The sequence below is a fragment of the Stegodyphus dumicola genome, chromosome 2 (genome assembly GCF_044657685.1).
Source record: "Stegodyphus dumicola isolate Sdum_Otavi_A_Nest chromosome 2, ASM4465768v1".
NCBI classification, from domain to species: domain Eukaryota; kingdom Metazoa; phylum Arthropoda; class Arachnida; order Araneae; family Eresidae; genus Stegodyphus; species Stegodyphus dumicola.
In genome coordinates, this window is record NC_140769.1 from 87,699,485 (window position 1) to 87,712,516 (window position 13,032).

A 13,032-nucleotide genomic window follows, 5' to 3' on the forward strand; every position below is an offset into this window, starting at 1 on the left:
GCAGAACTTTTTGGCTCAGATCGCCTTCATTTCCCGGTTCCTGGCAGCCAACAACGCCAAACGCAAACTGAACAAAGAGGATCTCAAAATAATCCTGGACTTTGTGGACCTGGCTCAGAAATTGGTGCTTGAACAGGAATTAATAATAAACTCCCATCAAGCACAACTGGAAGTCTACAACGGACAAGCAGATTCCCTGCAGAAATTGCTAACATTATTCGAACCTTCCTCAGCATCAGTTTCTGTTCCAACCTCCTCTCATCTCCCCACCACTGCAGAGGCACATCAGGAAGTTCAAGAAGACGAGGGAGGTCCATTCACCTTGATTCAACGGAAAAAGAAACGGCCACAGAAAAAGCTGTCGGACAACGTCCTACTTCTAGCCCCCATAGATTCCACCACTTCCCCGATTGCCATCCAAAAGCAGCTTACTTCTCAGCTAAACCCCTCTATATTGGGCATCCCTATAGAGCAGATTCGCGCCACAAGATCCAAAGAGCTTTTAGTCAGGTGTAACACCCGCGAGCAATTACTCAAGCTGAAAAGTTCAATAGAACAAGTACCATCTTTAAAAGATTCACTCACCCTTCGAGAGCCAAAGCCAAGAAGAGAGTCGATAATCCTCTTTGGTGCACCGGAAGAATTCACCACAAAAGACATCGTTACGGCATTTGAGTTACATCTCCCGTCCAACAAAGTAGGGGCTATTCACCCAAGAACTCCCCTACACCAATCCAACTCTAAGAATAACTGGATTATCCAATTGGATAGGGACTACTTCAACAGGCTTGGATCTAGCGGCCGCATCTACTTAGGCTTCTTCTCCTGGCCTTTTAGAAGATACCTCCGTGTCCCTCGTTGCTTCAACTGCCAAGGTCTAGGCCACATCAGCAGGAATTGCAAAGAACAACCCTCTTGTGTGCAGTGCGCAGGCCCACATTCCATGCCCATAGGATCCTGCAAGGAGCATCCTATATGCAAAAACTGCACATTGGCAAATCAGCAACAAGGTACAGATCACGACTGCCACGGCTAGTTCAAGACAATGTCCTGTATACAGGACTGCGGTCCAGAAACTCCTGCGGACAGCAGGACAACAATAGATAACACCCAAAGATCAAGAATTCCAGTTCTCAAAGTCATGCAATGTAACTTACAAAGATCCTCAGTAGCCACAAGTCACATGCTGCATGCCCAATTCCAACAGCAGGCGGACTTAGGTATCTTTCAAGAGGTTTATATTACTAAAGAAGGTCTTCCAGTTGGCTCAACTTCACACAACAAAATTTTTCTTTCCCATAACAAGATAGCTATGATCGTCTATAACGGTGCAATGAATCCCATGGTCTGGAGAACGACAAACCACACAATTGCCATCATTCTGGACTCAATAGAGGGAAGCCTCATGGTCATTTCATGCTACTTTCCCCCTAGTCTCAGTATCAACGACCTCCTAACTGAACTTGACTTCTTACACCATACTCCTCTAACCCACATCCTGATCTGCGGGGATTTTAACGCTGCTAACCGCCTTTGGGGCTCACCAACAGACAGTCCTCGCTCCTTTCCTGTCATAGATTTCATAAGTTCTCATGGATTGGTCATCCTCAATAAAAGCGACTCCCCTCCCACCTTTGACACAATACGTGCCAGAGGCTGGCCTGATCTCTCTTTGGCAACACCACAGCTATCCTCACATATTGCAGCCTGGACAGTAGCAGACTTCCCTTCTCTTAGTGACCATCAAGCTATCATGTTTAACTTGCAATCCCCACGCAGCATTGTAATTAAACAAAGATTTAAGACAGCATATGGTGGGACACAAAAACTGGAACAACACCTTTCTCCCTTCATCCCCTCTATTAAAACAGCACTTCAGAATAGCACGACCAGAGCAGCTCTAGACAAAGCCTATGACCAATTAATTGACCAATGCACTGATGCCTGTCGCAAGACTTTCAAGACAAAAAAAATTAAAATTCGGACATCAGCCTCATGGTGGACACCCCAATTGTCACAGGAACGGAGCAAACTCAGAAAACTGAGACGGCAAGCTCAATCCACACAGGAGCCAATGGTCCGCAGGACACTCTTCGCCCGTTACAAAATACAACAAGCGCAATATAAGCGACAGATCTCTATAGCAAAGCAAGACTCCTGGTGCGAATACTGCTCTCGCACCGTTGAGAAATACGACAAGGTTTTCAAGATTGCAACCAACAAGGTCTTTAGACCAACACAAATCCCCCTGTCAATAGCTCCAGGCACTAGTGCAACCGAAGCAATCAGCTACATACTTAAGTCACTCTTCAAAGAAGACCCACCGACAGATGACAACCTTGCGCAATCAGAGATAAGAACTTCATTCAATAACTTCACCAGATATCAGACTTCTTTGGAACCCCCTCCTACTAGGCATGAGATAGGGGCTATCGTCAAACACCTAAACACAAAGAAGGCACCAGGCCCGGACGGGCTAGACAATGCCGTAATACGCATGATTTATGCTTTTGCGCCTGACTTAGTCGAAGAGTACATCGGTGCCTGTTGGAAGAATAGACACTTTCCGAAATCGACCAAAAATGCAGAGGTAGCACTCTTCCATAAAACGGGCAAAGATCCACAACAACCCACATCCTACAGGCCAATATGTCTCATCCCCTCGTTTGGCAAGCTGCTAGAAAGGGTAGTACTTGGAAGACTAAATTTTTTCCTAGAAACAATTCCATAGACCCCAGGCAATTTGGCTTCCGAGGAGGACTTTCTACAGAACACGCCATCTCCAAGTTAATGAACTTGATAGAGTGCAACAGAAGCAAGGGGCACCACTCTTTGATCATTAGTCTGGACATCCAGGGAGCATTTGACTCCCTGTGGTGGCCAGACGTTATACAGGCTTTATCTCAGATGAACTGCCCGGCAGAACTACAAGAGCTAATTCATAGTTACCTCAGCGATCGCACACTCCAGTATACAGCGAACGATGGTATAGTCAGACATCACCTAAAGAAAGGATGCCCCAGGGCTCATGCCTTGGACCAGTACTTTGGAAGATAGTTGCCAACTCAATCTTCAAGGAATTTGATGACAATTGCCAGGACTGTGACATACTGGCCTACGCGGACGACTTCTTGATTATAGTCCATGGAAGATCCAAATTAGAAATGACAGCGCAATTCTACCTCGACAAGTTTAGCTTCTGGGCAAGGGACCACAAGATCACGATCTCTGCCTTAAAATCCCAAGCTTTGCTCATAGGCGCCAAAAGACCTCTCAAAAGGAATCCATCCATCAAACTTTATGGCAACCCCATCAAGATAGTTAAACAACTCAAATACTTGGGCTTAATCATTGACTCAAGGTTATCCTGGCTTCCGTATCTTCAGTATCTAAAAATAAAAACAGACATTCTTAAAAATTACATGCAGAGAACAGCTGCTCCAACCTGGGGCATTTCATCGAAACTGCTAAAACATTGGTATCTCACCGTTACTCAGGCCATAGTTTTATACGGATCCGGCATTTGGGCAAAACATCTAACACACCTTTTGTAAATAAGCAGAGGATACAGGACAACTTCAACAGCGGCACTGCAAGTCCTAACAGGGATACCACCACTAGACTTGGTGGCAGAGCGAGAGGCGGCCATCTCCAATACTCTCCGACTTGGGAAAGACTATAAACTCTGGAACAGGAACTTGCATACCTCGGAGTATATGCACAAGATCTTTGACTATCCCTGCCACCCAGCCCAGCATAACCTCGCGGAAAATATATACACGCAGACACTTCTCTGTCGGCAGAACTCAATAGCCATCTACACGGATGGTTCCAAAACAAAGGATGGCACTGGATGCGGCTTATGCACAATGATCGATGGAGAAATCAAATACCGCTGGAAACGTAGACTCAATCCGAACAACACAGTCTACCAAGCTGAATTGTCAGCTATTAAAAAAGCAATCGATCTCTCATATAGTCACCAAGAAACTGTCTATATCTATAGTGACTCACTGTCGAGCATAGCCGCCATAGAAGGACCAGCCAGCCGAGACCCCTTCGTACTCAACATACAAAGGGCATTAGTCAACCTCCCACTCAATTATCGTCCCATCATTAGCTGGGTACCAGCGCACACAGGTGTAGTCGGCAACGAGCTGGCGGATGAACAGGCAAAACAAGCGGCTTCGGGTATCTTCCTGCCAGAACATGCTCTACCTCTGCCTTCCTCTTATCTCAAAAAGATTACACGCGGCGACCTTTACGCAGAATGGCAGCAGAGATGGGATACTTCCCGGACAGGTCGAAGGACGTATAAATTTATCCCAAAAGTTACAGACCTTGTCTTCTCCAACTCATCTTCATTGACTACGTTCCTCTCTGGGCACGGCCCGTTTCCTGATTACCTACACAGATTTGGACTTAGAGACTATGATCTCTGTGAATGTGGACTAATCGGAACGCCAGACCATTATGCATTTACATGCAGATTGACAGAGGCGCACCACATGCGTCCTCCTTCAGATAGATATTGGAGGGAATGGACAAAAGTGCTACTAGAACGGAGGGGTGCGTGCTTTAAGCTTCACAAGATCATCAAGTTCTGCAGGGCACACTTTTCATTTGTCACCTAATACCTCCCAGCGCATAACCCTGCTACCAGATAAGTAAGATCTGTTTACTACTGTTATGTCCATATTATTTTCATCATACTCTTATCCTATTCGTTAGATGCATTTAACGTATTACCTTAAATACTACACTTTATGTGACTTTTACTTGACTGTAATAATCATCCTCGATGTGTTTATAGTATTAACTTAATTATTATAATTGATATCATATGCTTTCATTTTAATCTGAATTTTGTAGCTACAGTATATGTTGTCAACACCTTAACGTGTCTAATATATTAATTTAATCATTATAATCGTAATCTTATGCCTTCCACTTAAATTGAATGTAGTAAATACATAATCCAACGTATATATATGTAAGTGGATTCCCATCAGCATTAAGTAATGAACTGACACTCTTATAAGTATGTTTCATAAGCAAATTATCTTAAGAATGTATTATATTATGTATATTTAAGCATTGCCATAAGTAATGTAAGCAAGATCCTGTATGCGTATCAATAATATGTGTTGCCAGTTGTACAAAATTTCATGCTTGTTTAATCATTGTACCATGGTATTCTGTGCTTTGCTTACTGTACTCAGAAACTTCATTCTTAGTACTCATTCATCTCAGTATGTTGCCATTTTTATCTCTTATGTTTTTATTGCATATTACCAAGAAGTGCCATGTAATCAAAATGCGCACTAAGTCATGTCAGCCATAGCACTTCCCTATATTCTTTATTATTTTACTGCTATGGAATTATGCCTTATTGCAAATCGTGTAACCTATTAAGCAAGCATATCTAATCTAGAATTTATCATGCGCTTACTTAGTATTAATAGTTATAAGATAGTTGCATCATTTCGATTTCCGCACAAAATTCCTGAAACACAGCTGTATGTTTTGCATTAAATTAAGAAATTTTGAAACTTATGGAACTTTGAAACTTATTTGCGAACTTTGTTATGCACTTATGAGCTTTAGTATTAAATACTATTCTTTAGTTACTCACTATTAATCGTTATTAATGTATCTCAGTATCATTCATTTACTTACCTATTCAAATTTGCAATGTTCTGCATTCGAGTATTTAATTATTTATCTTATAATCCTATATATTATGTAAGCGCATATTATGAAACGCATATATTATGTAATATGTAAATAACGTGGGGCTGCTAGGACCTATTTAATGTTTATAATATTCTGTGTGCACAGCTACTAATGAGTACAATATTTGTGCGGATAGTAAGTTATATAATTTGTTCATTGAGCAAAACAGTAATAATGTTTGATGCTATGTATATTTTTTTTAATGCTATGTGTAATTCTTAGTGCTATGTGTAATTTTTAGTGCTATGTATAATCTACATGCTATGTATGTAATCTTCATGCTATGTATATCATCATGCTATGTATGTATGTACAGTATGTCTTTAGTATGTGACACAGACAGATACGCAGCATAGATTAAGCCAAGTTCACCAATAACGATTTGTAGTGAAGTCCGGACACCTTACTAACTCAATGTACTAAATTTCATGCAGTGCTCTTAACCCATTACTGCCGATGGAACATTACACAATCAGAGCAATTGTAATTACACGCGCGTATGAATAATACTCAGCTCAGTACAGCACTTACATCTTTTCATGTAGCAGACAACGTCTTCAAAGGTGCCATTGTAACAACCGTTACTGTGAATCGGTAACTTCTGACTTAGACTCAATAAATGCCGCTGGTTTGCGGGGCTCGCCCTGGCAGTGGCGGAAGTAGATAGTAGATAATTTCTACAGGTCAGGCACTATTCCGATTGGTTATACCTGAGGCCGGAAGCCTGGTCTGTAGTGCTCTGCCCATGTACACATCGATCTATTTCCACTTAAAAAAAAACATCCTAGAATTGCACAAACTAGGCACCGCGCACAACCTCGGCATTGCGCATTACATTGGCTCTGCCCATGTACACATCGATCTATTTCCACTTAAAAAAACATCCTAGAATTGCACAAACTAGGCACCGCGCACAACCTCGGCATTGCGCACTACATTGGCTCTGCCCATGTATATAGTGATCTCTTTTCACTTAAAAATCAGAAATTGAATAAACTCTGCATTGCTCATATACTAAGAAATCTGCTTTCACTTAAAAGAAATCGGAGAATTGCTGAAATTCGCGAATAAGCAACTCCATTGATTCGCGTTGTAAAAAAAAAAAAAAAAAAAAAAAAAAATTCTACAAAAAATTGAGCTTACTACAGGCGAATCAAGATCCTAGCCTAATTGATTTCTCAGCCGTACATTTCTTGCAAATACTACCATTCGATGATTTTTCTGACTAACTAACCAGCATGGTATCTTAATTTTTCACAGAAAACGTTATCCTTCAATAATGGACAATCCATCAAAAATCCTCTAAAAAGTTCATACTCTATTGTTAATTCATACATAAAATATCTGGGTACTTTTCCGTTTTGCCGGCGCAGGCGATAAAGTCGCCAATAATGGTACAACTAATGCCAAACGGAATATCCTCGCTGGTAACCTTTTACTCCTCATTTTTAAAACAAGTCGTAGCCATTTCTTATCAGATTATTTTTTTTTTTTTCAATACTGGCATAAAATTACATAGAATATTTACCAGATACTTCAATTTTATGACCTAAGACCATTCTCGGTAATTAAGTCAATTAGGAAGCAATCACACCGCTCACCGAAGACGAAAATATAGTAAAGGCAAAGTCAAAAATTAAATTCAGCAATTCTAATGCACCAGCGAAGTAAAGCACTGCGGTTTTACATAATTTCCGAGTAAGCTATTCGTATGAATTGAAACAATTCTTGCATTTAAACTTGCATTCCAAGATTTGTAAACAAGATTTAACTTGAAATTAATGTAGATAATTACTGAGAGAATTAGATTTTGGTAGTATAGTTTACGTGAGATGAGATTTCTTGGGGTCACGTGATACGAACCGGTGAATCAGGATGTTGAACAATGAAAGCATAGTAAATTCTTAAATTAATGTCTTTTTTACAAATTTATTGTTTTCATTTATTGGCATTTTACAAAATTTTAAGCTCTATTAAAACATTTATGCCTTCAAAATAAAAAATTCTTAGAACTAACATTTGTTAACATTTTTTATTTGTATACTGTATGTTGTCGCCAATAACGTCTGCTTGGCGAGATTTGCGCCGGCGAAACGGAAAAGTACCAATATCTGTTCCCAAAATTTTACGCTTGTTTGAAAACTCCCACCTTAAATTTTCCTTTATAATCTCCTGATACTTAATTACAACATCACTAACAGCAGTTTTAGAGCAAGCAATAACTAAACGCAAAAATATCACCTCAAGTAGCCAAAAAAATATATACAAAATAGTATTCACGGTATCTGAGCTTTAAACAATCGCCAATAACAGTGTTACGAATTGTGTATTTAGATATTAATTTTAGTATAATTCTAATTTAAAATGTTGTATTTCCTCCTGCAACGCAGCGTGAGACAAATTTTAAGAGAAATCTATACCGGAAAAGTAAGAATACAGGACACGTGCATTAAACTTTGAGTAAACGGATATGTCGGTAATTTGTATTGAAATTGAATAAATGTAACTGACTACTAAATTAGCTGTAACCGTAATTCCATCCTCTTGTTTACATTGCGTTTGGCGAATAGTATGGGTTACCAGATCATATCATTTATCGCCTCTCTTGGCGATATTTTTTTTTTTTTTTTTTTTTTTTGTTTAAAATTCCGGATGGGCTATACTAAAGCTGTGCCTTTGCTGTTAACCGCGACTCTGAAAACACATTCTGGTAGAAAATTGTAAGCTGAAATTAGGAAAGACAGGAAAGTGTCTTTAACTAAAAATAACTGTTAACAACTTAGGATAAACTTTACACACGTATTTACGAATAATGAAGACATGTTTTACTTTCAATTCTGATCAAAGCATTTCTATAGTGGGCGCACATATATATTATCACAGCAGTATTCATATCTGTATCAGGGTCTAACAAAATATTTATGTTAGCATAAAATACTGCCAATATTAGATCTCATTAACCTGCAGAAATTCATTATCATTTCGCTAGTTTTATTCATTCACTAAATTTTGCGTTTCATGTTTGACAACCTGTTACTTTTAGCAGCCTCGCGTCAGACTGCTATAGCATATTTTAGCAATCTAAGTTGACAACAAGCTTCTGTCAGTTTTTAAGAGAATTGAGGCTCAAATGATTTGCCTTTGGCAACGCAATCCGAATGACTTTAGCATTCAAGCTACATGATCTAATTAGACACTTTACACTTTTATGATTAACCTTTTTCATAAAAGTAATTAGACCTATATTATACAAAAGTTAATATATAACTTGCTATGTGTTCCAATTCCTTGGAAACATTTAAGCTAAATATTTATATCAGTCAATTAATTAATAAATTATTTTAATAAAATGAGTACCATGTAATGTCAAAATGTCTGTTTGAAAATAAGAAAATAAATTTGGCATTTTATCTTAATGAAAAATAACTTTTCACAAACTAAAAAACTGTTAGACCAACAAAGATATAAACCAAATTGATTTTATAAAGTAGATGAAAGGACTGAATTAGAAAGAAAGGTTTACTTGAATTTGTTTCTGATGAAGTGTCATATTCCAAAATATATTTGTTGGATGAGAAAGCTTTTCAAGTGCACTGCTGCATTTTTCTTGATTAATTGCCTTTTCAGTTACTAACAAATTGATAGCTTCATTTTCTCCAGGTTTTCGTCGCGATGCTGCATTTTGCTCCATTGCTCTTAAATTGCTGCAAGTTTTATGATTGGACATTTAAAGAATCGGAAAAAAAAATTATCTTGAAGTGTACTCAACATACAACAGAACAGAAAACCTCGCATTAGGAAATCGTATCACAGAAAATTTAAATTGTTTTCATAACTATTTGACAAAGTTAAGTATTATGATTTTAACATTAAATTTCCAACGTCGATAATCCATTTTTAAAGGAACACGCAGCTTTAAAAAGTCTGAATTTAAATGCGTTTACAATGATCGCGAGAAAAAGAAATAAAAACTTTGTTTTTAAAGGCATGATCTTCGAAGCATTATTGCATTTTAAAACAAAAGTTTGAACACCAAATGAAATTCAATTACATCAAGTCTTTGAGTAAATATGCATTTCATTTAAAGCACGTAACTGTCACGCGAAATGAAGTTTCAGTGTACTGTAGCCTTCCTTATTATACCGGCTTCCGAAATTTAGTCTCTAATTAACTGAGATATTTCGACAAAAATCTCACCATGTGTTCTTACATTAGCATCGTGTTACATTTTTATATGGCTTTTATATTTTTTATATAATTCGCATTGGTTTCTTAAAACTATTCCTTACCTTTTTGTGAATATGCGGCTAACAGTCATTAATTTACCAAATAAAGAAATGGATGCCATATCATAATTTCAAGAAACAGGTCTTTTTACCTGACAAACAAGAATGCAATAACGGCCCCAACATAAAATTAACCATTTGGAGGTACGGGGTTGCAAATGTAAAAAGAAGAAGAGGCACCGCGTTGAAAATTAGTTCATTGGTTCTAGAATATTGTTCATCACTGCCATTAGATTTATGCAAGAGAAATGAGAGCAGAAATGATTCGACAGAGAAGTTTAAGTCCATAAAACGGTATGACAAATACCTTAATATGTGAAAAAATGGTAAAATTTGTTGTAACAATTACATGCGGGTAGTGTATTCCCTATATTTCATGCAAAGATTTAATGAACGAATAGACGGTTCCAATAAAATAAATGAAATCGATGAAAGTTTGCTCGTCAACATAAGAACAACAACGCTAATCATCTATGGAAGTGCACCCTCACGGAGCATGCTAACGCCATGCTCGGGAATTTGCTTACATTGCGGCATTCATATTAATGGTGCATAATTTGCATAACAGACAATATTGACATAAGACGTACTTTACACGGGACTTTGCAGTTGCATGGATTAATACCAGGACTTAAAAGTCAAGACTATTTATCCCTGAATAAATACAATAAGTTATTTACAGATCTATACATATATTTCTTTTGTGTTTCGGTTTTCGAGCTTTGTTTAATGGGGGAAGTGATTATGGTAACGTGGTTAGTTGTTTATTTGGTTTTTTGTTACACAGTTCGCAGTTTATAAGTTCATTCATAGTACAGTTTATAAGTTATCAGTTTATAAATATCAAAAATATTATTGATTTCCTACACCGACAAGGACTGTACCTGTGTCATCCATAGCATACAACCCAAAATAATTCTTCAGAAAATGCAACAATAAGAATATCCACTCTCCACCGCATATAGGTTAATATGAGCGGTGTAGAGTGGATATTCTTACTGTTGCATTTTCTGAAGAATTATTTTGGGTTGTATGCTATGGATGACACAGGTACAGTCCTTGTCGGTGCAGGAAATCAATAATATTTTTGATATTTTGAAAGACTTTACGGTGCTTAATGATGAATCTTCTAAATTCTATTCCAGTATCGGTGGAATAACGAATGTGATGGGTTGACGTTAGAGTGTGATGGGTTTCTTTGCATTATGCATCTATCCGACGTAGCCATATCGCGATCATAATGCTAAGGAATCCTCAGTGGCTCTTGTTTTCCTTCAGGCTAAGTCACCCTTGAAGCTGTTACGCTCGTGCCTATTGATATTCACCGGTTAGTTTAATTTAAGTGCCAACTACGTTAGATACGTTGTGTTCAACTTCAAGTCTCCTTTAGTTGATTATAGTTTAGTTTCTTATCTCTTATTCTTAATTAAAGTTCGAGTAGAAGCTTCCTATAAGCCAGAGAAGGGTCGACTCTTATTGTTATTTGATTGAAATACACTTCTCGAATCTACGTCTTAGTTGTTCTGAACTCAGCGATAAATCACTACATAGTTCACTAGGTTCCTCGACGTTCATCTTAGGCAAAAGAGAGTGAGGAACCCTACAATACTATACAGTTTTAGGTCATTGATGTTAATTTTTAAAGTTAAATGAGCGTTTCTATTATAAAAAAAAATCGTCGAAACATTTCCTTTTTCTTTTTTGTTCGGCTGCATTGTCTTATCTTTATCTATTTTCTGATAAATTATACAAAAATATTTGGTAATTGTAAAATTATTATAATAAGTTAAAGAAATATCAAAATTGCTAACATTTTTGGAGAAACCGTACTGTAGGTCCCGCGAGCATATTTCACAAGTGCACATCTGTGTAGCCACCGAGGGAGTGGCTTCTAGGATGGACCAATGAGGATCCGGTAATATTTCTGTCATGTCACATGATCTTTCGCGTGCTTTAAGATTTAAGCAAGATGGTTGAAAATATTCTGCAACGCAATTTTCTGTACAAAATAAACTTTTCTTTGCGAAGTTAAATCAAATATAGGCAATTATGAAGATTTCACTACCTGGTTGAAATAAATACAAACACATGTTGGATGCTTCGTAAAAATATCGATGTGAAATATTACTTAATAAGTGGTAAATAAGATGAAGAAAGAAATATGTGATAAACATCTGAGTCCAAATGCAATCTTTACATAAAACTATGCGTATGAGAAAAATATTTACATCAATTATATATGTAAGTAGAAGTCAGCACTTTTTATTGCAGTCTATATGAAAAAGATGTGTTATAATAATAACCAATGCAGAATTTTATTCAATGCGAACTTTTACTAATTTACATTCGTATACATTTAGTGTTTTAAATTTCACATTTAATAACTGCTCACTCTTAAATACACTACCTACACAAGAAATACTCATCAAACATTTATCTTTTTCACAACGAATATATTCAATTTATTTACATATAATTTTTAATGTTAGCAATAGATCAATGTATTCTGATTCTTACACTTTAAAAGTCAAAAGAATGCAAGCACTGAAATAAGAAGATTCATTGTAACCCTTTCAGTCATTCTCAGCTCAATTAAAAAAATATACACTTGAATTCTCTTAATCCACATAATATGCCGTGAACATCAATTCAAATATTAATGCGTGATAAAAATCACGAAAGTGAAATATCAGCGATTAATTAAAATCAGAAAACGAAAGCACTACAAGATTTCTACTATTACGCCATATATTTATAACTGCGAAACAAATGCAAATTAAAACGCAAACACCATATGCTCACATGCACGAAGATTTAGCGTCACAAGAGCAATAGCAGCTCATTGGTTCATATTCGAAACCCCTCCCTCAGTGGCTACGCTGATGTGCACTTGTGAAATATGCGTCCCGCGACCCCCATTAGGTTCGGGACCCACAGTTTAAGAAACTCTGCAATAGACTATTGCAGTATACCAAGTTTGTTCTTTGCTAATCTGGTGGCGCCATCTTTT

At 37.4% G+C, this 13,032-nt stretch overlaps 1 protein-coding gene across 4 annotated transcripts in view; it reads right to left on the bottom strand.

Moving 5' to 3' along the window:
• Positions 1 to 13,032, bottom strand: part of LOC118181709 (uncharacterized) — an 87,606-nt gene that overhangs the window by 35,245 nt on the left and 39,329 nt on the right. For 3 of the 4 annotated variants that reach the window (XM_035350904.2, XM_035350903.2, XM_035350901.2), the window contains exon 1: positions 9,260 to 9,612. The exons of the other annotated variant lie outside the window; for it this stretch is intronic. In XM_035350904.2, the coding sequence (XP_035206795.1) occupies positions 9,260 to 9,463 (204 nt within the window). In that variant the 5' untranslated portion in view covers positions 9,464 to 9,612. Of the gene's footprint in view, positions 1 to 9,259; positions 9,613 to 13,032 lie in introns of those variants that run through there. 4 annotated transcript variants of the gene reach the window in all.